Genomic DNA, 26,331 nt, shown 5'->3' with positions numbered 1-26,331 from the left:
GGCCGCGGAAAACCCCGAGAAAATCTTCCCTCCGCGGACCGGAAGGACCGTGACATAACCTCAACGCAATAAATCGGCGGCGCATTCCGGGGATACTTTCGCGCAGCCAATTAAGGCCTAATTTACAGGCCGCCGCGAGATGTAACGCGAGACCGAAGCATATTTCAGGCAGCCTCTTAATTTGAGACCCATCTAAAATAGACGTCGGAGGAAAAAACGACGGTAAAATTCCTATTTAAAATGCGGGGACTACCTAAGGATGAAATATCGTCCCCGTTTTTTCCTCTCCTTATTATGATTGTTCGTTGGCGTCTCGTGGTATCGTCCCGAAAATCCGTGGTGCCTTGGAACCGTCAGCGATTATTATTTTAAGCCCGCTCGATTTTTTGTCGGGTCGGGTTTGACGTTAATGTGTCACTGTCACTGGCTCAAGTCAAATTTTTTAATGTCACCGAAGAATATTATTACAATTGAGACTTATCATATAGTTTTGATAATAAACACAGAACAAAATAAACCACGGCAATTGTTTAGTTTAACTTAGACCGATGTCACTGTCAATGTTTGACTTTGACGTCACTATTACGATTCTATACTACGATATAACAATTGGCGGAAAAGCTATCAAAGTAGGATAATGGATATTTAATACACAATTTGACTCATTCATGTAAATTTTATAGTTAATTTGCATATGATAACATAATAACATGTTTGTTGAACTCTGTTTTCATTTCCGCGTTTAATTTTATATTTAAACCAATAAAAGTTGTATGAACATTACAGGGGTACCAAAACTTTTACCGATACTCCCGGAGTAATAGAAATTGTAAACGAACACGGAGATTTCCCAACTATTTCCATACATACCGACTCCACTCGGAAGCAACGACATACATCGGCCCCATAATACTTCCCGAAAAACTTAACGGCAACGAAAAGAACAAATCAGACAAAAAACTATATACCAAAGCGAAGAACAAAAACCCCGTTCCTTTCCAATGCCGAACTGCACTGCGCCCCACCAACCGCACAGATCGCGCGGGCCACGCCCACCCGGCCGCCGATACCGGTCGGACGAGGCGCGCGATTGGCCGGGAGAGGGTCGTTTTAATTCACGGGTCGACCGCGAGAGGGGTTAGGGGTTTCGGCTCCCCGCCGAACGGCTTTCGGGCCTGCAGTCGAAGTTTGTCCGTTGTGGTGTTGTTTTGCCGCTCAGGTTACAGCCGACGCTATATCGATTGGGTTCGACCGATTGCAATCGAGAATAAGACAAAACGCAATAATAACAACAACCGAAGTGACCGACTGCACCGGTGTTTTCTTTACTTTTTGACAGTGACGGTTCTCGCTTGTGATTACAGTGCTCGTCTCTCCCATCGAATTTCGGAGTCTACAAATGTAGTGGGATACGCCGTCCAGACACAAACCGTTGGTTACCTGAAGACATGGTGACGTTAATGCCTTGCAATTACTTGAACTCGCAAACTTCCCGCTGCACAATGATCGATAAAATGTGCGAACCCAAGGTACGTCCGTCTTGACAATTAGTTGTCAAATTTTGATGTTTTGCATCTTATTATGTATTGAAAATCGTGAGTTTAGAATTAATTTAGTTGTAGATCATGTTCGATATTAAGTAAAAGGTAGCGCCAGTAGTTGAAACAGGTAGTACCGGAACGGATTAATAATATATTCGACTAATAATCTCCTATTATGTCGGTTTTCAACGCGAAACCATTAATTTATCATCGTCCACGGCCTACTTGAATTGAAAGTAGTTAATTTTCCAAACATTGATTTTTTCGGTGATGTTTCCAGAGGGCTTTGTTGATATAACATTGTAAGCTAATAAAATATTCCCATTTATAGAAAAATAATGAGATATTTACTGTCGTTTGTGCCTTTTATGGCGTTTTATACTCATTATCGTATTGATTAACACCATCTACTCAACGGCGAACGATGTTTAAACGATAAATAATCCGACCGAACGCTGCGGATTAATAAAATATGCAAAAATCTCGCGACCACGGAGAATAAAGGGAAGATTAACTCTCGGTCGCGCTTTTTATAGTGTTGTTTTGTAACGAATCGTCGGTCACTAGCCGCTGTCCCTCGGAGGTAGATAAATCGTCGAGATGTATCTTTCGACTGGGTGAATGATTTATGTCGCCAGTTGTCTTGGTGACTTATTTTCTCCTCGCCGGAGGAGATGTGACGGCCGATTTGAACATCCTAACGGTGTTGATGCAGAAAGTAGGAAGAAATACCTCGGCACGGTGGTCGCGGTTCTTTTGCCGGACGTATCAAGCGCTGTTGACCAGTGTCGGTTGGTTTATATCTTATTTTCTGGTGTTCTAAACACAGTTTTCGTTAAAAATTGTTCAGTATACCTCCTACCCGTCGCTTAATGGACAGAAAACGTTGTTGAGGTTCACTCACCCGTTTGTATTTAAAAATTCAGCCTTTTCGCTATTTAATATTTGCATTATTCATTTGTTTTGACAACCTGTTTCAATGCTACATACGCCTGTCTTTCATTTTGTTATCTCTGATGCTTTTTAAACCCCAACGGAACTTATTTGAGAAATAATAAGTCTCAACAATCTGTGGGTATTTGAGATTTTTTATTTTTTCGTAAATTATGCCAACAGCATCATCATAATTTAATAGTTTCATAATATGTGAATAATTTTGTATTACTTTTAATTACTAAATACGAAAAACACTCTTGATTTGACGAATTAGATAGAACTATTAGAAGATCTGTCTGATTCAGTTCAGTATTATCAATAATTTCTATTTTTGCTAATGTCAACACGGCTTTGAATGAATTATTTTATTTTTTCCTTTACTAATATTGTCATTAAAGTATATGTTTCTCCCATAAATTAGATCAACAAGGAACATCTATTCGTTTTATTGTCTAATGCTATGTTAATCACGCTTTGTTATCTCTAATTATTTAGGACGGAAACATCATTAATTTAACAAACCTTTATCAATATTTGACATTTTAGACATGTCCATCTGTTTGAATTTCAGTTGTTATTGTCTATTTCTAATTCTACTAATACTCATTTTAGTTTTATCAAGATTTTCTTCTTTTTTTACAATTTTTCTAATGGTAACACGTTACTGATTCTTATGTATTTACCTATTCTACTCAAGATTAGCGGCAAACCGTGTTGTTCCTAACAGTTTTGCAACTCTACTTATTTTCTGTTTTATTATCTCTAATAATATCTTTAAATCTGTATAAAAAATAATACATTATAATGGTCTGCTGCTAGTTTGGGGCTTGGACAAGTCATTTCAGTTTTTTTTATATAAATCTAAAGTAGGTTTCCATTATGTTGTTTTGTTAGTATTACATTTAATATATATCGTTTTTTCGTAAGTTACGTGAACGAACGACAATTATTCGTTCGTATTTCCTTGTTGTCTGTAATAATATTGGGCAGAACCGTTATTCTCGGTCTATTTTTTAATTAATCATAGTTTTCAGACATTTCAAATGGTTTTTCTTGTCGTTTTTTGCTTATTATATCCAATATATCGAAAGCATTTTTTTAAATTTATTACACTATTACCAGTCGTCACCGACTAACCTACAATTTGTTTTTATAATAACTTAAACCTAGATATACTATGTGCATTATACTGTACCAATCAACAAAATACATACATAACAAAAAACCAATACATTTTCCTATATTTTAACTCCAGCTCTTTCCGTTTCTTTTCTACATGTGCCTTCCAACGAAGTTTTGCACCAGTGTTCATTCATTTATTGTTATTGGTGCTTGTGCAGTGTGATATATACGTATATGCACAGATATATTTTCGTTCGCGAAGGAAAACGAAAGGGTATTGATTGATTTTCTTGTTTCAGGTGAAGAGGGCCCGAACAGAAACGTCAGACGCTTCGGAGAGAGACAGGTTAGTCCAGTTCGTCATTTACCACTTGGTGCTTCTTTAACTCGCCGATACTTGTGAAAATACGCGCCAGGGCACCGGGCATCGTTTCCTCCGCCTCGCGGCAACAATGTTGGGCGGTTTTCAGTTGGAAAATCGTCATAGTTGACAGGGCAATTAATAACAGGAAAGACCGGCGTATTGTTTTGGGTTCGGGCCTTGGCGAATGGCCCGATCATCACGTACGGTCAATTTGTGTGGTCTACATTTCGTACCTTAGCCGGCACAAAGGACAAAATGGGCGCGAGTGTCGGGAGAATAGGGGGAACGCGAGCTACGGCGAGTACGGAACGTGATTTCCACAATCCAATGGGGTCGTATGGCGATTAGATCTTTTTTAACGCGCACTTAATTCGTTGAATTTAAAGCATATAATCCGTACGCCTCTCTGAGGTCGTTACTGTAAATTATTTTTAATTTTATTTTAATATTTTCTCTTTTTTTATGGCATCAGATCGATAAATTAGCCTACAATCTCGCGTAATTTTTACGTATGAGTTAGTATTTGCATTATTATCTCAAATTTGTTCTTATAACATTCTCTTATTATCTTTAATTTTTCGCGTTTCCCATCCAAAAAAGGATTTTGGGATATGAAGGTCCTTGTGTGAGAGAAAAGTAAATGTGAAGTGATTAAATATGCGTCTGTAACTTTGGTTTCAATCAATATATGTAAAATTGTGTCTGTAATAGTGTAGTGTATTTATTTTGTCGATATATAAAGTCGTTTTACACATATAGACAAAATTATATTTTAGCTACGGAGACTTTTAAACTGATTTTTAGCTGTATCTTGAAAAACGTTAATTACTACGTTTTTGTCGCCCTTCTTTTATATATATACTCAGAAAAAATCGCGATTTTTGGTCATTTTCAGACTTTTCCATATAACTCTAGTTGAAACTAAGATGGCTCGATGAAAGTGTCATGGTATATGTAAAATTGGATGCTCAACAACGTGGTGTAATTGTTATTTCGATAACGAAAGATGTTTTGAAGATAAAGACGTAATGAGAATTTGGGTAAAAATTCTTTAAAACTGATTTTTAGCCATATCTTGAAAACCGTTAACTATAGAGCAAAATTGATGATTTCTACGTTTTTTTCGCCCCATAATTAACGACATATGGAAGTTTCAGCTCAATTGGAGATCTGAAATATTGTGGCCTTTTTTCCATATATATACTCAGGAAAAATCGCGATTTTTGGCCATTTTCAGACTTTTCCTTATAACTCTTGTTGAAACTAAGATGGCTTGATGAAAGTGTCATGGTATATGTAAAATTGGATGCTCAATAACGTGGTGTAATTGTTATTTCGATAACGAAAGATGTTTTGAAGATAAGGACGTAATGAGAATTTGGGTAAAAATTCTTTAAAACTGATTTTTAGCCATATCTTGAAAACCGTTAACTATAGAGCAAAATTGATGATTTCTACGTTTTTTTCGCCCCATAATTAACGACATATGGAAGTTTCAGCTCATTTGGAGATCTGAAATATTTTGGCCTTTTTTCGCGATCGCGATTTTTGGTCATTTTCAGACTTTTCCAGATAACTCTAGTTGAAACTAAGATGGCTCGATGAAAGTGTCACAGTATATGTAAAATTGGATGCTCAACAACGTGGTGTAATTGTTATTTCGATAACGAAAGATGTTTTGAAGATAAGGACGTAATGAGAATTTGGGTAAAAATTCTTTAAAACTGATTTTTAGCCATATCATGAAAACCGTTAACTATAGAGCAAAATTGATGATTTCTACGTTTTTTTCGCCCCTTAATTAACGACATATAATAGTTTCAGCTCATTTAGAGATCTGAATTATTTTGGCCTTTTTTCCATATATATACTCAGGAAAAATCGCGATTTTTGGCAATTTTTACACTTTTCCTTATAACTCTTGTTGAAACTAAGATGGCTTGATGAAAGTGTCAAGGTATATGTAAAATTGGATGCTCAATAACGTGGTGTAATTGTTATTTCGATAACGAAAGATGTTTTAAAGATATAGGCGTGATGAGAATTTGGGTAAAAATTCTTTAAAACTGATTTTTAGCCATATCTTGAAAACCGTTAACTATAGAGCAAAATTGATGATTTCTACGTTTTTTTTCGCCCCATAATTAACGACATATGGAAGTTTCAGCTCATTTGGAGATCTGAAATATTTTGGCCTTTTTTCCATATATATACTCGGGAAAAATCGCGATTTTTGGCCATTTTCAGACTTTTCCTTATAACTCTAGTTGAAACTAAGATGGCTTGATGAAAGTGTCAGAGTATATGTAAAATTGGATGTTCAACAACGTGGTGTAATTGTAATTTCGATAACGAAAGATGTTTTGAAGATAAGGACGTAATGAGAATTTGGGTAAAAATTCTTTAAAACTGATTTTTAGCCATATCTTGAAAACCGTTAACTATAGAGCAAAATTGATGATTTCTACGTTTTTTTAGCCCCATAATTAACGACATATGGAAGTTTCAGCTCATTTGGAGATCTGAAATATTTTGGCCTTTTTTCCATATATATATACTCAGGAAAAATCGCGATTTTTGGTCATTTTCAGACTTTTCCATATAACTCTTGTTGAAACTAAGATGGCTTGATGAAAGTGTCATGGTATATGTAAAATTGGATGCTCAATAACGTGGTGTAATTGTTATTTCGATAACGAAAGATGTTTTGAAGATAAGGACGTAATGAGAATTTGGGTAAAAATTCTTTAAAACTGATTTTTAGCCATATCTTGAAAACCGTTAACTATAGAGCAAAATTGATGATATCTACGTTTTTTTCGCCCCATAATTAACGACATATGGAAGTTTCAGCTCATTTGGAGATCTGAAATATTTTGGCCTTTTTTTCCATATACTCAGGAAAAATCGCGATTTTTGGCCATTTTCAGACTGTTCCATGTAACTCTAGTTGAAACTAAGATGGCTCGATTAAAGTGTCACAGTATATGTAAAATTGGATGCTCAACAACGTGGCGTAATTGTTATTTCGATAACGAAAGATGTTTTGAAGATAAGGACGTAATGAGAATTTGGGTAAAAATTCTTTAAAACTGATTTTTAGCCATATCATGAAAACCGTTAACTATAGAGCAAAATTGATGATTTCTACGTTTTTTTCGCCTCTTAATTAACGATATATGATAGTTTCAGCTCATTTGGAGATCTGAAATATTTTGGCCTTTTTTCCATATATATACTCAGGAAAAATCGCGATTTTTGGCCATTTTTACACTTTTCCTTATAACTCTTGTTGAAAGTAAGATGGCTTGATGAAAGTGTCAAGGTATATGTAAAATTGGATGCTCAATAACGTGGTGTAATTATTATTTCGATAATGAAACATGTTTTAAAGATATGGACGTAATGAGAATTTGGGTAAAAATTCTTTAAAACTGATTTTTAGCCATATCTTGAAAACCGTTAACTATAGAGCAAAATTGATGATTTCTACGTTTTTTTCGCCCCATAATTAACGACATATGGAAGTTTCAGCTCAATTGGAGATCTGAGATATTGTGGCCTTTTTTCCATATATATACTCGGGAAAAATCGCGATTTTTGGTCATTTTCAGACTTTTCCTTATAACTCTAGTTGAAACTAAGGTGGCTTGATGAAAGTGTCAGAGTATATGTAAAATTGGATGGTCAACAACGTGGTGTAATTGTTATTTCGATAACGAAAGATGTTTTGAAGATAAGGACGTAATGAGAATTTGGGTAAAAATTCTTTAAAACTGATTTTTAGCCATATCTTGAAACCTGTTAAGTATAAAGCAAAATTGATGATTTCTACGTTTTTTTCGCCCCATAATTAACGACATATGGAAGTTTCAGCTCATTTGGAGATCTGAAGTATTTTGGAATTTTTTCCATATATCAGAAAATATCGCGATTTTAGACCATTTTTTGATTTTATGAAAACATTAGTGTATGCAAAATTTGATGCTAAATATGGTGGTGTAATTATTTTTTCGGTATTGAAAGATCAGAAGATTATTGGTATTTAAAGATATAGAGGTAATGAAAATTGGGGTTAAATTTCTTAAAAACTGATTTGCAAACTTGATGATTCTATTTGGTTTTGATTGATTTCTCATTTGGTGATCTGACTTTTCTCACCTTTTTTCCATATCCATTCACAGGAAAATGGCGATTTTAGACCCTTTTCAGACCTTTCCTTATAATTTCGGTTCACACCACTGAGGGGCTTCATGCTATATGTAAAATTGTATGCTTAAAAACGACTCATAATTAACGACAATATGGAAGTTTAGGCTCATTTGGTGATCTGATACTGTTTTGCCTTTTTTGCTCGTGAAAAAATCACGATTTTTGTCAGTTTTTGGCCATTTGCATGTAAATTTGGTTTAAACAGAAGTAGATTGATAAAAGTATCAATATTTTTTAAGACGGATCTATAGCGGGTTTGTTTTTTCGATATTTGAATAAGGAGCAAGCTTCCTCGTGTTTGACTCTAAACATTCGGACTGTAATGTACGATTTCAATAGCTCACTATATTGTTTCGGTAACATTTTCTGTAGTTTATCAACAAGGCCGTCATGCCATACCTTATCGAAGGCGGCTGGAGCTATATCTACGAATATAACTGAACATACCTTTTAACCTTCATAGACAAAAGCTTGTTCTTGATATATTTGTTTTAAATATATTGCATATAATATATACTTCGTTATCTCTAACCCATTATTTTTTTCGTAGAAACTGAACAGAAGTGAAGATAGATTCATTATTGTGAATTTCTTGATATATTTTTTCTTTCGATATAATAACATGTCTTTAGCGTCGTTATAAGAGTTTTAATTAGCACTCTTTGCTATATTTAATGATTAACATCAACCGTTAACCGTGCATAAGATGTCCTGACTGCCTGTTGATTCGATGGTATTTAAATAGTCGTGTGTGTGTGTTTCTACTGGTCCCGAACACGACCCAGAGCCGTCCCGAGATGAAAAACGACAACAATCGCCCACATCTGCGGGCATTTATTCCAAAACTGTCACCGGCTAATACCCAGAACGTCAAATTACGCCGAGCCATATGCGGTCTCGGAGGAATTTTCGGTTTTAACAGTTCCCGAGGGTCAATATCTGGTCGATGGTCGGCCCGAGAGAGACGGACCTGCGTCGTATCAAGCTCGTTATCTTAATTATATTGGAGGAGACGTTGGATAGCGGCCGACCAGGAGTGGTCGTCGTTGTTTTTCCTCGACTCCTTCAAGGCCCGGGCTTCTAACGGTGAAACGGTCTTGGTAACGTCAACAGAGCCGTGACAGGGGTGTTGCCTCTCTGTAAAATATCGAGGGATTTGCTAGAAGACCCTCTTAAATCAAAACGGCTCGAACCAGCCCGTCGTTAATAGTATCAAGATGTGTTTCGTGATTTTATGGTGATATTAATATCCCCAGTGATGAAGATAAAGATGCTTCGTTGATACGGACAAACAAATATACAAGATTAGTGTTCAAAGTGTGACCAGATCTTGATATAATGAATTTTAATCAAAGATACATTGTTGGAAATCTCGGAACATATGTTAAATTAAAAGCACGACGGGATGATTCAATATTAGTTGGATATTCGAACGAGTTTTAGAGTAGTGTTGGTTGTAGTTTTTTTCTTTCACTTTCACACCTAGTTAAAACTAAGATGTAATGGCGAAAATTGCCCGATAACTGTAAATTAAAATGATTAATAAGGTTCAGAATGTTATCAAAATTACAATCAGAGCATCTTACTGTTAGCCCTTGTTACCCCAACCCCTGTTCCTAAGTCTAAATCAAACCAAGATGCAACTCACACAGTATACATACGATTAAAGTTATTTTAAGTTTCATTTCATTTCGCCTGTAACTATGTTTTAAATCAATATATAATGATGAAATTGTAAGAGTGTATGAAAAATTGGATGCTCAATAATGCGGTGTAATTATTTTGTCGATGTATAAGAACGTTTTAAAGATATAGTCAAAATTAAACTTGGAACAAAATTATTTAAAACTTATTTTCAGCCGTATCTTAAAAACAATTTGTGATATAGCAAAATTGATGGGTTCTACGCTTTTTTCATCCCTAATTTGGTGTAATATGAAAATTTTAGCTTATTTGGAGATCTGAAATAGTTTGGCCTTTTTTCCATATGTATACTCAGGAAAAATCGCGATTTTTGGCCATTTTCAGACTTTTCCTTATAACTCTAGTTCAAACTAAGATGGCTTGATGAAGATGTCGGGGTATATGTAGAATTAGATGCTCAATAACGTGGTGTAATTATATTTTCGATAATTAAAGATGTTTTAAAGATATAGGCGTGATGAGAATTTGGATAAAAATTCTTTAAAACTGATTTTTAGCCATATCTTGAAAACCGTTCACTATAGAGCCAAAATGATGATTTCTACGTTATTTCAGCCCCTTAATTAATGACATATGATAGTTTCAGCTCATTTGGAGATCTGAAATATTTTGGCCTTTTTTCCATATATATACTCAGGAAAAATCGCGATTTTTGGCCATTTTCAGACTTTTCCTTATAACTCTTGTTCAAACTAAGAGGGGTTGATTAACATATCAGGGTATATGTAGAATTGAATGCTCAATAACGTGGTGTAATTATATTTTCGATAATTAAAGATGTTTTAAAGATATAGGCGTGATGAGAATTTGGATAAAAATTATTTAAAACTGATTTTTAGCCATATCTTGAAAACCTTTAACTATAGAACAAAATTAATGATTTCTACGTTATTTTAGCCCCTTAATTAACGACATATGGAAGTTTCAACTCATTTGGAGATCTGAAATATTTTGGCCTTTTTTCCATATATATACTCAGGAAAAATCGCGATTTTTGGCCATTTTCAGACTTTTCCTTATAACTCAAGTTCAAACTAAGATGGCTTGGTGAAGATGTCGGGGTATGTGTAGAATTGGATGCTCAATAACGTGGTGTAATTATATTTTCGATAATTAAAGATGTTTTAAAGATATAGGCGTGATGAGAATTTGGATAAAAATTATTTAAAACTGATTTTTAGCCATATCTTGAAAACCGTTCACTATAGAGCCAAAATGATGATTTCTACGTTATTTCAGCCCCTTAATTAATGACATATGATAGTTTCAGCTCATTTGGAGATCTGAAATATTTTGGCCTTTTTTCCATATATATACTCAGGAAAAATCGCGATTTTTGGCCATTTTCAGACTGTTCCATATAACTCTAGTTGAAACTAAGATGGCTTGATGAAAGTGTCATGGTATATGTAAAATTGGATGCTCAATAACGTGGTGTAATTATATTTTCGATAATTAAAGATGCTTTAAAGATATAGGCGTGATGGGAATTTGGATAAAAATTCTTTAAAACTGATTTTTAGCCATATCTTGAAAACCGTTCACTATAGAGCCAAAATGATGATTTCTACGTTATTTCAGCCCCTTAATTAATGACATATGATAGTTTCAGCTCATTTGGAGATCTGAAATATTTTGGCCTTTTTTCCATATATATACTCAGGAAAAATCGCGATTTTTGGCCATTTTCAGACTGTTCCATATAACTCTAGTTGGAACTAAGATGGCTTGATGAAAGTGTCATGGTATATGTAAAATTGGATGCTCAATAACGTGGTGTAATTATATTTTCGATAATTAAAGATGTTTTAAAGATATAGGCGTGATGAGAATTTGGATAAAAATTCTTTAAAACTGATTTTCAGCCATATCTTGAAAATCTTTAACTATAGAACAAAATTAATGATTTCTACGTTATTTTAGCCCCTTAATTAACGACATATGGAAGTTTCAACTCATTTGGAGATCTGAAATATTTTGGCCTTTTTTCCATATATATACTCAGGAAAAATCGCGATTTTTGGCCATTTTCAGACTTTTCCTTATAACTCAAGTTCAAACTAAGATGGCTTGGTGAAGATGTCGGGGTATGTGTAGAATTGGATGCTCAATAACGTGGTGTAATTATATTTTCGACTATTAAAGATGTTTTAAAGATATAGGCGAGATGAGAATTTGGATAAAAATTATTTAAAACTGATTTTTAGCCATATCTTGAAAACCGTTCACTATAGAGCCAAAATGATGATTTCTACGTTATTTTAGCCCCTTAATTAATGACATATGATAATTTCAACTCATTTGGAGATCTGAAATATTTTGGCCTTTTTTCCATATATATACTCAGGAAAAATCGCGATTTTTGGCCATTTTCAGACTGTTCCATATAACTCTAGTTGAAACTAAGATGGCTTGATGAAAGTGTCATGGTATATGTAAAATTGGATGCTCAATAACGTGGTGTAATTATATTTTCGATAATTAAAGATGCTTTAAAGATATAGGCGTGATGGGAATTTGGATAAAAATTCTTTAAAACTGATTTTTAGCCATATCTTGAAAACCGTTCACTATAGAACCAAAATGATGATTTCTACGTTATTTTAGCCCCTTAATTAAGGACATATGATAGTTTCAACTCATTTGGAGATCTGAAATATTTTGGCCTTTTTTCCATACTCAGGAAAAATCGCGATTTTTGGCCATTTTCAGACTTTTCCTTTTAACTCTAGTTCAAACTAAGATGGCTTGGTGAAGATGTCGGGGTATGTGTAGAATTGGATGCTCAATAACGTGGTGTAATTATATTTTCGACTATTAAAGATGTTTTAAAGATATAGGCGAGATGAGAATTTGGATAAAAATTATTTAAAACTGATTTTTAGCCATATCTTGAAAACCGTTCACTATAGAGCCAAAATGATGATTTCTACGTTATTTTAGCCCCTTAATTGACGACATATGATAGTTTCAACTCATTTGGAGATCTGAAATATTTTGGCCTTTTTTCCATATATATACTCAGGAAAAATCGCGATTTTTGGCCATTTTCAGACTGTTCCATATAACTCTAGTTGAAACTAAGATGACTTGATGAAAGTGTCATGGTATGTGTAAAATTGGATGCTCAATAACGTGGTGTAATTATATTTTCGATAATTAAAGATGTTTTAAAGATATAGGCGTGATGAGAATTTGGATAAAAATTATTTAAAACTGATTTTTAGCCATATCTTGAAAACCGTTCACTATAGAGCCAAAATGATGATTTCTACGTTATTTTAGCCCCTTAATTAAGGACATATGATAGTTTCAACTCATTTGGAGATCTGAAATATTTTGGCCTTTTTTCCATATATATACTCAGGAAAAATCGCGATTTTTGGCCATTTTCAGACTGTTCCATATAACTCTAGTTGAAACTAAGATGGCTTGATGAAAGTGTCATGGTATATGTAAAATTGGATGCTCAATAACGTGGTGTAATTATATTTTCGATAATTAAAGATGCTTTAAAGATATAGGCGTGATGGGAATTTGGATAAAAATTCTTTAAAACTGATTTTTAGCCATATCTTGAAAACCGTTCACTATAGAACCAAAATGATGATTTCTACGTTATTTCAGCCCCTTAATTAATGACATATGATAGTTTCAGCTCATTTGGAGATCTGAAATATTTTGGCCTTTTTTCCATACTCAGGAAAAATCGCGATTTTTGGCCATTTTCAGACTTTTCCTTTTAACTCTAGTTCAAACTAAGATGGCTTGGTGAAGATGTCGGGGTATGTGTAGAATTGGATGCTCAATAACGTGGTGTAATTATATTTTCGATAATTAAAGATGTTTTAAAGATATAGGCGTGATGAGAATTTGGATAAAAATTATTTAAAACTGATTTTTAGCCATATCTTGAAAACCGTTCACTATAGAGCCAAAATGATGATTTCTACGTTATTTTAGCCCCTTAATTGACGACATATGATAGTTTCAACTCATTTGGAGATCTGAAATATTTTGGCCTTTTTTCCATATATATACTCAGGAAAAATCGCGATTTTTGGCCATTTTCAGACTGTTCCATATAACTCTAGTTGAAACTAAGATGACTTGATGAAAGTGTCATGGTATGTGTAAAATTGAATGCTCAATAACGTGGTGTAATTATATTTTCGATAATTAAAGATGTTTTAAAGATATAGGCGTGATGAGAATTTGGATAAAAATTATTTAAAACTGATTTTTAGCCATATCTTGAAAACCGTTCACTATAGAGCCAAAATGATGATTTCTACGTTATTTCAGCCCCTTAATTAATGACATATGATAGTTTCAGCTCATTTGGAGATCTGAAATATTTTGGCCTTTTTTCCATATATATACTCAGGAAAAATCGCGATTTTTGGCCATTTTCAGACTTTTCCTTTTAACTCTAGTTCTAACTAAGATGGCTTGATGAAGATGTCAGGGTATATGTAGAATTGGATGCTCAATAACGTGGTGTAATTGATATTTCGATAACGAAAGATGTTTTGAAGATAAGGACGTAATGAGAAATTGGGTAAAAATTCTTTAAAACTGATTTTTAGCCATATCTTGAAAACCGTTCACTAGAGAACCAAAATGATGATTTCTACGTTATTTTAGCCCCTTAATTAAGGACATATGATAGTTTCAACTCATTTGGAGATCTGAAATATTTTGGCCTTTTGTCCATATATATACTCATGAAAAATCGCGATTTTTGGCCATTTTCAGACTTTTCCTTTTAACTCTAGTTCAAACTAAGATGGCTTGATGAAGATGTCAGGGTATATGTAGAATTGGATGCTCAATAACGTGGTGTAATTAGTATTTCGATAATGAAATATGTTAAGATATGGACCTAATGAGAATTTGGGTAAAAATTCTTTAAAACTGATTTTTAGCCATATCTTGAAAACCGTTCACTATAGAGCCAAAATGATGATTTCTACGTTATTTTAGCCCCCTAATTAACGGCATTATGATAGTTTCAAATCATTTGGATATCTGATTTTTTTTCTCAGAAAAAATCTCGATTTTTTATAATGATCGTGCTTTTTCTTCTAATTTAGTTTAATTAAAGATAAATTGATGAACATTTGGAGATATAAAACAGGTATTTTATTAATATTTGCAAAAATATGAGCTTAATTGAGATTAGTTTGTTATATATACATAAAATTGATAGAATTTTTCGTATTTCTAGTTATGTAATTGACAAGATGGCACCCATTTCAACTAATTTGAAAATCTATAAAATTTTAAAAGTTTTATACAGTGTTTTTGAATTACATTTCTTTTTAAATCCGACTGGGGATAAGATATCAATAAAAAATACGACAATATATGTAAAATTACCTGCTATGGTAGTATGGTTAATTTGCAGCAAATCGTTATAGTTCAAGGGACGAACTTCAACATTTGCTTTATATATAAGCCTTTAATGAAGATATCAATAAAAATGTGTAAAACTATCTGGTTAGCCCTTAATTTAGAGAAGATCTTGACCTGCGTTTTTTATCCAACCTTAACAAATTTATTTTATAGAATTATCTGGTATAATTTGCTGTATTTACACTGTGCTATGTTATGAAACACATAAAAAGAAACTTTGTTTTCTAGTCTTTCACCGTGGCACCACCTCCCATGGCCCAAAAACGGTACGGTACTTCACTGTGTAAACGGTGTCGAGTGTTTGAACTGAAAAAGTGAAAAAATGTGGAAGTCCCTCCGAGTGTTTGGATAGACAGGAGGCGCCTTGTTTGACTTGGACCCAAAACAGGGCGAAAATTCGGTCTATTTTAACAAGATCGCTCGAGTGGCCGCTCCACGAATGCGGAGTAGGTACTTCGGTACCGCGGCGCGTTGTTTGCTCGACACACGCACCGGGCACCCGAAACTGAAAAGCAGAGGAAACATCGGCCGTCGTCTCTTTAGGTTTCGGGTCTTGTTTGCCCTCGCCATTTCCAAAATCCTGACGAACAACGCAAATATCATCGAAACTGGTTCGTTTCGATTGTTTTCCCGACCTACAGCAAATGTCGGTAGTCAAAAACAGTATTATCGACACCATAATAATGCTGTAAGACTATTTAGAATGATATCAAAGAAGAAAATTGATAAAATTAAATCATGAAAATCTTTCTCGGTACCTATATCACTAATTAATAGAGATATTACTGCTCTTCCTGGTTTTTCTGACTTACGGCAATTCGCACCCGCCAAAGCCAGTATTATTAATACAGTATTAATGATCTAAGACCTTTAGAATGATATCTAAGAAGAATATTGATAATATTAAGTTTTGAGAATCTTTCTCGGTATCTATATCACTAATTAATAGAGATGTTATTGCTCTTCCTTGTTTTTCCGACTTACAGCAATTCCCAGCCGTCAAAGACTGTATTATTAATACCATAATAATGACTATTTACAATAATATTTAATATTTTTATTGTTGTACTTAATATTTTATTTATTTGTTTCCATCCTTTGAAGTTCTAGTCATTTTCAGAAATACTAGTCAAGTTAATAACCAAACTGTTTATTTCCAACTAGCGACCCGCCCCGGCTTCGCACGGGTGCAATGCTGATACTAAATTAAATACACTACAGAAAAAATATGAACGTTGTATATAAAAACATAGCGGCCCGCTCCGACTTTGCACGGGCATAAAATATATATGCCTATGTCACTCAATGAAAACATGATTAAAATCGATCCAGTATTTTTGGTTCATTCATTACTGCCCTTGGCCTGCACGCATTAAATTTGGAGTAAAACAATTCCTCTTCCCCTATACTTACTATGAAGATTTCCTGCTATCTTTGGAATATCTAAATTCATACAATTTTTATTACATTACACATTTTTAAACGCAAATTTTAAATTTGTAATATCTCCGAAAATATTTGTTTAATTTACATGCTGTAAGGAACCATATTGATCTATATTAATTGCACACTGTATTTAAGGTACTTAATTCGATAAGGATTAATGCCGTATTGCTTAAAATAGCTTCGTAAATAAGCCATTTTCTCACGTAAAAAGTAAACAATAAAAATGGTTAATGTGGGTTATCCCTAAAAGATAAACATATACCATCGCGGACTTTTTTGTAGACCTTTTTATGGTGTACAATACTGTAGTACATTAATTTGATCTAACTCGTAGGGTTAGGCAGCGTTTTTGCTAATTGCTAAATAAGCCTAAAAAAATAGGTTAATTTACGACATCACGTTAGAAACCTCTAAAATTAGCAATGTTGCCTTAGTATATTATGCATGTATTATACATATAAACCTTCCTCTTGAATCACTCTATCTATTGAAAAAAACCGCATCAAAATCCGTTGCGTAGTTTTAAAGATTTAAGCGCCCATAGGGATATAGGGACAGAAAAGGCGACTTTGTTTTATACTATGTAGTGATGTATTAAAAAATTGTTCAAGGTTCTACCATTTGTCTATTTCTTCTTCAATCTGTCTGTTGGAGCTCATACAAAGCGAAGTTATTTTTGACAATGCCTCTTTCCATGAATCCAGACAGTTCTGGTTTGAATATCCTCCTCGACTTGATCTATATTGTATCGATATCTATTGTAGTAATTCTTTGCAATACCCCTTATCAACTCAATTGGATTAAAAATGCAGTGATAGGGAGGAAGACATAGTACTCTGTGGCCATAACATTCAGTAATCTGATCTAGTATGTATCTTTTCTCAAGCTTAATTCTAAATTACATAAATTGCAATTAAGTATTTCATTTATAACCGAGTAATAATTTGAAATAATTCATTCTTTAACATGATTTCTTCGAAACTTATTTTACGTAATTTAAGCCATTGCTTAATTGCAGCCTTTGTTGATATACTTGTTGGGATTTTCTTCACCAGTGTACTATATATATATATATATATATGGTAGATATATGGTGTATTGTACATAACTGATGGTCCCTCCAAGTTCTTTAAAAGCTGATTTTCAAACTACTTGGACTTAGAGACACACTAATTCTGCACCAGAAATAAAACCACTCCTGCTTCTAGCATGAAGAACTATATGAACTATATAAAAGACCTAATTGATAATTATTCCAATGTTTACCTTTTTCCATTAACCTTTGTTGTCTTTACACTATATTTACTATCATCTTACCATGAGCAACCCAATGTACCATTCTGGAATATTCATGACTCTTTTAAAAATATAAATTGATATAATTCTTCCTTGATTTTAGTATGTTTTTAAAAATTGTATTCTTTTAAAAACAATCTCTGGAAGTTCCATTAAAACCCTTCGTGGGTTATCTTTACACCACTTAAATCCTAGATTATCCAACAATATATGAACGGATGTTCTACCTACACCTCTCAAATAGCTGTACTTCTTATGGATGTTTGTGGATACTTTCCAGACTAACAATTTTCTCCGAAATAATTTCATTAAATTATGTTTCGATTGAAGAAACTACTTACTGTTTTATACATTTCGTATATTTGATCTCTGAAACACCAAGATTGATCTTGATTCATCACCTGTTTCGCGTAAACACGGTCTCTTTTTGTCGAATTTAAGGTTATATTGTTTTTTATTTTTTGAGATATTTTAGTGACCCTGTATTGGAAAAAATAATTTCATTAAAAACCGCGGCGATTTCAAAATTATTAAAACAACGTTTGTCGGCTTATAACCTGTAATTATAATATTTTGAAGAATTTTCAAAAGTTTGGCAATTGGACAACTTTTACAGGCTCATTCCGTTACATGTTCGAACTTTTCTAAAATAATTCTGTCTCTTTCTAAATAGAATAAAATGACAAGGATAATATTGTCTGACTATAAAACGAATTTACAACACTCGTGCCACTGGTATTTTGAATTGACTATATGTAAAATTACATGTGCAATAACAGGTTTATCTTTTCGATATTCAAAGAGGCTTTAAAGATACAGACATAATGAAGCTTTGACCGTGAATTCGTTGAAATCCATGAATTCGTTCAATTCGTTTTTCATCCATTGGATGGATTGATACAGACATAATGAAATTTTGACTAAAAATTCTTTAAAACTTTCAGTCATATTTCAAAAGCGGCCATATAGCAAAAGTTTCAACTGATATTCTTCATCTTCATATGATTACTTTAGAGTGTAAGATATGTATGATTCGTTGCTTTATGTAAGTAATTATATTTCGGTTATTTTATTTATCCTCCCTCTTATTTGGTATAATTAATAACATGTTGACTCTTATCTCTTCTCAGTTTATACGTGAAAATCGGGAACAATTAACATTAAGTCAGATACTATCTCACCGGATCAGAGACCACTTTTACTAGGGCAGCAGGTATTTTGTCGTAGATCTGTTCAGAGTTGTTTTAACTGTAAAAACAGCCACTTTCGGACAAGGGTCCCCGATGGTATGCGATAAAATACTGCGCCGGGTTTGACACGTTTAAGATACCCATTAAATCACGTGAAACTGTTTTTGTTTTGAACACATCTGTGACGGGTCCGAAGGACATTTCCGAAATTATCTTTCAGGGCCTGATCTTCGTATATATTGCGCCTATTAACTAACGTTAAGAAGAGAAATTGTTTTATTCGCAACATTTAAATGTTGTGGTTTAAACGAAAGACAGTTTTTAAAGACGTATAAACGAAATACTTTGAAAAACATTTTTTTTAATTAACTATATCCTACATTAGATATTATTATTACCACTGTTCTGTTATACTTGCACTAATACACTAGCAAGGCGAGTACGGGATTAATACATCACTACATAGTATAAAACAAAGTCGCCTTTTCTGTCCCTATATCCCTATGTGCGCTTAAATCTTTAAAACTACGCAACGGATTTTGATGCGGTTTTTTTCAATAGATAGAGTGATTCAAGAGGAAGGTTCATATGTATAATACATGCATAATATACTAAGGCAACATTGCTAATTTTAGAGGTTTCTAACGTGATGTCGTAAATTAACCTATTTTTTTAGGCTTATTTAGCAATTAGCAAAAACGCTGCCTAACCCTACGAGTTAGATCAAATTAATGTACTACAGTATTGTACACCATAAAAAGGTCTACAAAAAAGTCCGCGATGGTATATGTTTATCTTTTAGGGATAACCCACATTAACCATTTTTATTGTTTACTTTTTACGTGAGAAAATGGCTTATTTACGAAGCTATTTTAAGCAATACGGCATTAATCCTTATCGAATTAAGTACCTTAAATACAGTGTGCAATTAATATAGATCAATATGGTTCCTTACAGCATGTAAATTAAACAAATATTTTCGGAGATATTACAAATTTAAAATTTGCGTTTAAAAATGTGTAATGTAATAAAAATTGTATGAATTTAGATATTCCAAAGATAGCAGGAAATCTTCATAGTAAGTATAGGGGAAGAGGAATTGTTTTACTCCAAATTTAATGCGTGAAGGCCAAGGGCAGTAATGAATGAGCCAAAAATACTGGATCGATTTTAATCATGTTTTCATTGGGTGACATAGGCATATATATTTTATGCCCGTGCAAAGTCGGAGCGGGCCGCTATGTTTTTATATACAACGTTCATATTTTTTCTGTAGTGTATTTAATTTAGTATCAGCATTGCACCCGTGCGAAGCCGGGGCGGGTCGCTAGTTAGTATATATTTGGCAAATTAAAATAAAATTAATCTATTTAAGCTAAAGTGAAGAATACACTTATATATTAAACAAGTTCGCGTGGTTTGCTTCGCTTCAATCTTCTGATTTCATGCGTGTTAGCCAGTAGCTGTATTGCGTTCACGTTGTTGTGATTTAGCAACCTTATTTCAAGTTTTAAGGCGAAATATTGGATCACTTCGTATATCGATTTGATTTCGAGGTCACCGTGTAAGCTCTTCGTTGTCTGCGTAATCACGCAGCCATAAGATTTGGTAATTAACCAAAGAAATTTGTTTTGGAAGCATTGGTTTACTAGTCGATATGATGTCTTAGTGCAACACTATATTTGTACCCCATAAGTCCACATTGGATTAATAAATCTCTTTGATTTGGAGTTTGATTTGCTCCACTGTTTATGTAACGTGCTGTAAAATATATAATAATAGTAAAATGAAACCGAAAGGGACGATATGCCCATCGGGTGTTAAGATTCTTTTGAATTTAGGAACTTTATTTCGTCTCCACATCGTCTATATTTCAAGTTATTCTTTTATTTTGATAAAATGTATTAAGCTAAATGTATTGTAATCGATATGGTGCGCCAGAGCAGTGCTGCAAGCACTGTATATGAATCATCTTGGATAATTTGAAAATATGGTCTTATTCTTTATCAAACTATCTTTTTCTCGGATATATAGCTCCACAGCAATAATATAAGTATAAGGGTCTATAGAAAGCTTTAGATTTTGAATGCTATGTTCATATTTACAACTTTATAGAAACACTGAATTCTTTTTTTTTTTTTTATTACTCTTCGTGAGTCCACAATCTGCCCTATTGGCAATAAGTATTTCTTTTGTTTATATTATATATACATGGCATGTAGAAAATCACTTCATTAAGCAATCTTCTGTATAAAATATTATCTTAATTAATTAGTCTTATTCTAATGCTTATTCTAAACTCTACATATGTCCAGTAATCAGATCAGGTGGTGTTAAACGTTTTAGTCTACGCACTTCACTATCACGTCGCATATTTAGCTGATTAGCGAGTACATTGGGATGCACTGACACTCTTTCGAAGTACTTCGCACAAACACGTTGGATTACACTCGTTATAGGTTCTAGAGGAATATCGCGTTGTATCACTTTATTTGAAATATAGTACGGAGCATCAACAATGGCACGCAACACCTTATTTTGGAACCGTTGAATGATGGATATATTAGATTTGCTAGCGGTACCCCATAGTTGAATTCCATATGTCCAAATGGGCTTGAGTATAGACTCATACAGCAATACCTTGTTATCTAATGATAACTTGGATTTGCGCCCAATGAGCCAATACATTTGATATAATTTTAGTCCTAGTTGTTTCGGTTTAGAGAGTATGTACTTCTTCCAGGTTAGGCGTCGATCTAAATGCATACCAAGATATTTAACTTGCTCGGCTTGGGGGAGTTGACGATGATTTATATTCATTGGTGGACATGTTCTTCTACGCAGGGTAAACGTTATATGCGTGGATTTTGATTCATTGGCTTTAATGCGCCATGTCTTCAACCATAATTGTATTTGCTCCAGGTGGGTTTGTAGGTTTATTGACACAGAATTCTAATTTCTATTTAGCCTAGGGCGAACCAATTTTTGATCAGAATGTTATTTTGATGATTAGACTCTTGTTGCGTCTTTATATTTATAAGACTTATTATTATTATTGTTATTCGTGAAGTTGGATGCAGCTTTACAATATTTCTCGGTTGGGAGGGAAGTTTTGATATTCTTGGTATGTTTAGGTATAAGGTTTGAGATATTTGTATAAAGAAGTTAGGTTACGTTAATGGTAAGAAGAGCGCCAACAATGAAGTAAAATGTATTAGGTCTTTAAATTAATTTTAGACGATTTTGGTTTAATCTGACGCCTTAGCTTTTTGCCATCTTTCGGATCGTTTAAGGATTTTATCTCGAAAGAACAATGTATCATGGGATTATCCAAGAATCTAGCCATTTTTTTAGTTTTTAGCCTTAGCTTTTTGCCATCTTTTGGATCGTTTAAGGATTTTAACTCGAAAGAACAATGTATCATGGGATTGTCCAAGAATCTAGCCATTTTTTGTGGAATCTATATATATATATATATATATATATATATATATATATATATATATATATATATATATAGGGTGAACCAATTTTTGATCAGAATGTTATTTTGGTCTTTAGCCTCTTGTTGCATCTTTATATTTATAAGACTTATTATTATTATTATTATTATTATTGTTATTTGTGAAGTTGGATGCAGCTTTACAATATTTCTCGGTTGGAAAAGAAGTTTTGATAATCTTGGTATGTTTAGGTATAAGGTTGAGATATTTGTAAGAAGTTAGGTTACGTTAATGGTAAGAAGAGCGCCAACAATGAAGTAAAATGTATTAGGTCTTTAAATTAATTTTAGACGATTTTGGTTTAATCTGACGCCTTAGCTTTTTGCCATCTTTCGGATCGTTTAAGGATTTTAGCTCGAAAGAACAATGTATCATGGGATTGTCCAAGAATCTAGCTATTTTTTTGTGGAATCCTTGTCCACATTTTTTTTCAGGTGTCCAGAACGCTCTTCATCGGTGTCAAAATCGCCCCTTTTAAAACGTCGCAATCAGTATTCGCACATTGAAATCGATGGAGCGTGATTGCCATGAGCTCCACACAGTATTCGGCGACATTTTCAACGCATTGAAAAAATGTTTTCTTGGAGAGTGAGGCTTCCACATGAAGTTGGTTACAAATGCACCCGAATCGATTCAGTACACAGTAACATCATGTTGTAAATGCTTTAAAATTAATTTATAGGGTTATATAACAAGAAATTACAACATAAGAATACATAATAGAGTTGATGATTCGTTAGGAAAGGTATTTCATACGTTTAGAACCAGAAGTAGCGACTTAAAAACCCCAAAGACTCTCGATTTCTACCGTTTATTCGATGGGATCCAACCTCGGATATAAATAATCGAGGACCAGAGAAAAGATTGATTGAAAAGACGCGAGAGACGATCTATTATCGACTCGGCCTATTGCTCAACCAAAAAAATGGACGAGCGGTTTTTTGGGCGAAGTCTCCGCTCTCTCCCGGAACCCCCCCGTCGCCGCCGCCCACCGGCGATATTCCCCATCAATCGGATGAGCGTTGTGGGAAAAGGGCCCGGCAATTAATAATAAATTAAAGTGACTGGCCGAGAGACTCGGGCCCGGCGTGGATATTGGATGGCGCGCGTTTCCATGACAACTCCCCATTAGTTACCTTAACGTACGGTCCGGGCCCGGTTATAAATTGCCCGCTACACCGTCGTAGAGATGGACGCGCCCGATACGGACCCGGCCTGTGGCGGAAGGCGCGAGCGCCGGCCGGTCTACGGCCGCGCGGTTCCGTAGTAGGCCAGCGTCGCGCGAAATTCCGAATATCGAGCCGTCGTAGCGATCGCGCGCTTTGGTGCCCTATGGATCTATGGGATCGGGTTCGAATCGAATTGTCTTTAGGTGACAAATTGGGCTTGTCTCGTTGTAAAAGAGCGTTTATGTTAGGTTATGGTAGTCATTTTTTCTATAAAAAATAAAAATTTTGGACTTTTCCAAACTTGGTGATCCCCTTGGTTAGTGTCTTAAAACCACTCCGGTATTTGCTACAACAAAAAACAGTACTTGGGACCTTTAACGACGACATAATTATCATTGCAAAAATATATGTCTGCGTAAGGCTGTAGAAAAAGTACCAGTGTCAGTAAACATCTACAAATGGATTAGAATATACAGCTTAATAGCTTAAAATCTGTCCAGGTCTTAAACCAGGATCAGCTAGTAACTCGACACACATCTCGATGGTAGGTTAAATTGGAAACATCATGTTAGACAAAAAGCAGATATCAGACTCAAAATCAAACAACTGTACTGGTTAGTCGGAAGATGCTCTCAATTTGGACCAAAATCTAAGAAACTGGTCTATCAAGTCAAATCCTAAAGCCAATTTGGACCTATGGGGTTGCACTAAAACGAACTAATCCAAGATTTCGCCTTAAAACGTTCAATAAGGTTACCGAATCACAGAAATTTAAATGCGGTCAAACGTTGTAATGCAAGAGAATGACTTGTCACTTCTAATTATTTTTTGCAATATGTCGTTCAATCAACGACGAGTTGATTATTCGGAGCAGTGTTTGAAGACGATCAAGCGTAATAAACCCGAGTTTTTGCGTCGATATGTGACAATGGCTGAAGCATGGATCCATCGTTTCACTCACAAGTCCACTCGACAGTCATCCGAGTGGACCGCACACGATGAACCCGCCCCAAAGCGTGGGAAAACGCAACAGTCGTTTGGCAAGGTTATGGCGTTTCATCCACCGTATTCTCCAGATTTGGCCCCCAGCGGCTATTTTCTCTTCTCAGATCTCAAAAGAATGCTCGCTGGGAAGAAATTTTCGTCAAATGAAGAGGTGATCGCCGAAACTGAATCGGCCTAGTTTGAAGCAAATGACAAATCGTACTACAAAAATGGTATCGAAAAGTTGGAGGGTCGCTATAATCAGTGTATCACCCTTCATACTTTATACGTGGACCGTCGATCATTCCGCCTCATCCCTGCCCGAAGAGGAATTCCGTCGATTCCTCCGTAACGTGACGATTAAGAAGATGGGAAAATTATACCACCCAGGCGATAAGAATTCGGCCTCCGAGTCAGCGGGACGTCGCCGCGACAAAATTACAAACGTAAAAATTAATTTCCGATCCTTATCGAGCCGGAGGCCGAGCCTGATGCTGGTGGACGTTGGGATTTTTATTACCTTATCGGTACGTGTAGTACGTCGATGGGTATCGTTTGATTTTTCGTCATCTACGGGTTAGGACATCGATTCCTCCCGGGCTGGCAAATGTGGGTCTCCGTTGGTTTTTATGGAAACCGAGGCTTCATATTTATCCAGTAGTGCTTTTTCAACGTTTTTCGTTTGAGTACCTGATTTATATATATGTCTGTCGCACATATTTGTTAAGAAATTATGATTATTATGAAACAATATCTGTAAATGTTTAATTTGATCATATTTTGGTTAATTGTGTGGCTCAACTTTTAAAGATAGTTACATAAACGAGGCGTGTCTCTTTCAAATTAAGTGGTAATCAAGCTTACCAGGCAACCATGGTCCAAAACCCTCTTTGTTTAGATTTAACAAAGCTAATTTACAGGCCTAATACATTTTTGTTGTTATCTGGCGACCTTTTCTTACTTCTGAACACTTTATATTTGATTTATAGTGTTCAGGTGTGAACAAAACAAAACTATGTTTATGTTAAGTGAGTGTTTCACCTTTTAAGACAACAATTAGAAGTATTACACAAACAAGATGTGCCGACATCGGTCAAATTAAGTGGTAACCAGAAAGAACGGACATACGTTATTTAAATTTGTGACATCAAAACGTCGCAATGTTGCCGCATCAACTCTGAGTTTTAGTTCAGTTTGACTATTGATACAACAAAATTTTAATCTAAATAAAATAATTGAACAAAAATGTTATCAAATATAATTTATTTTAACATTATAGTACATCTAAAAACTACAGTTAATTATACAGCCACAATAGTTTATAGGTTAGAGTTATAACCTGTTGCTTTCAAGAATTTTGAATACGTCTGACATCCGGACGACCTTGACAGGTTCATTCGTTTACGTTTTCTAATCAGACAGCGTTGTGTCTCCTTTTAAGTAAAG

General features: G+C 34.4%; 1 protein-coding gene across 2 annotated transcripts in view; it reads left to right on the top strand.

The window, feature by feature from the left end:
• The window catches only part of eya (eya transcriptional coactivator and phosphatase 2), a 111,031-nt gene that overhangs the window by 60,613 nt on the left and 24,087 nt on the right, over positions 1-26,331 (top strand). The window contains exons 1-2 of one of the 2 annotated variants that reach the window (XM_076412937.1): positions 1,178-1,529; positions 3,899-3,945. In XM_076412937.1, the coding sequence (XP_076269052.1) occupies positions 1,449-1,529; positions 3,899-3,945 (128 nt within the window). In that variant the 5' untranslated portion in view covers positions 1,178-1,448. Of the gene's footprint in view, positions 1-1,177; positions 1,530-3,898; positions 3,946-26,331 lie in introns of those variants that run through there. The other variant, XM_076412939.1, reaches the window with a different exon arrangement.

Source organism: Rhynchophorus ferrugineus, unplaced genomic scaffold (genome assembly GCF_030347505.1).
Source record: "Rhynchophorus ferrugineus isolate W39M unplaced genomic scaffold, kcgeb_rfMv2 rfM8, whole genome shotgun sequence".
Taxonomy (NCBI): Eukaryota; Metazoa; Arthropoda; class Insecta; order Coleoptera; family Curculionidae; genus Rhynchophorus; species Rhynchophorus ferrugineus.
Note: the sequence above shows the minus strand (reverse complement) of the source record. Positions and strands in the feature narration are given on the sequence as shown.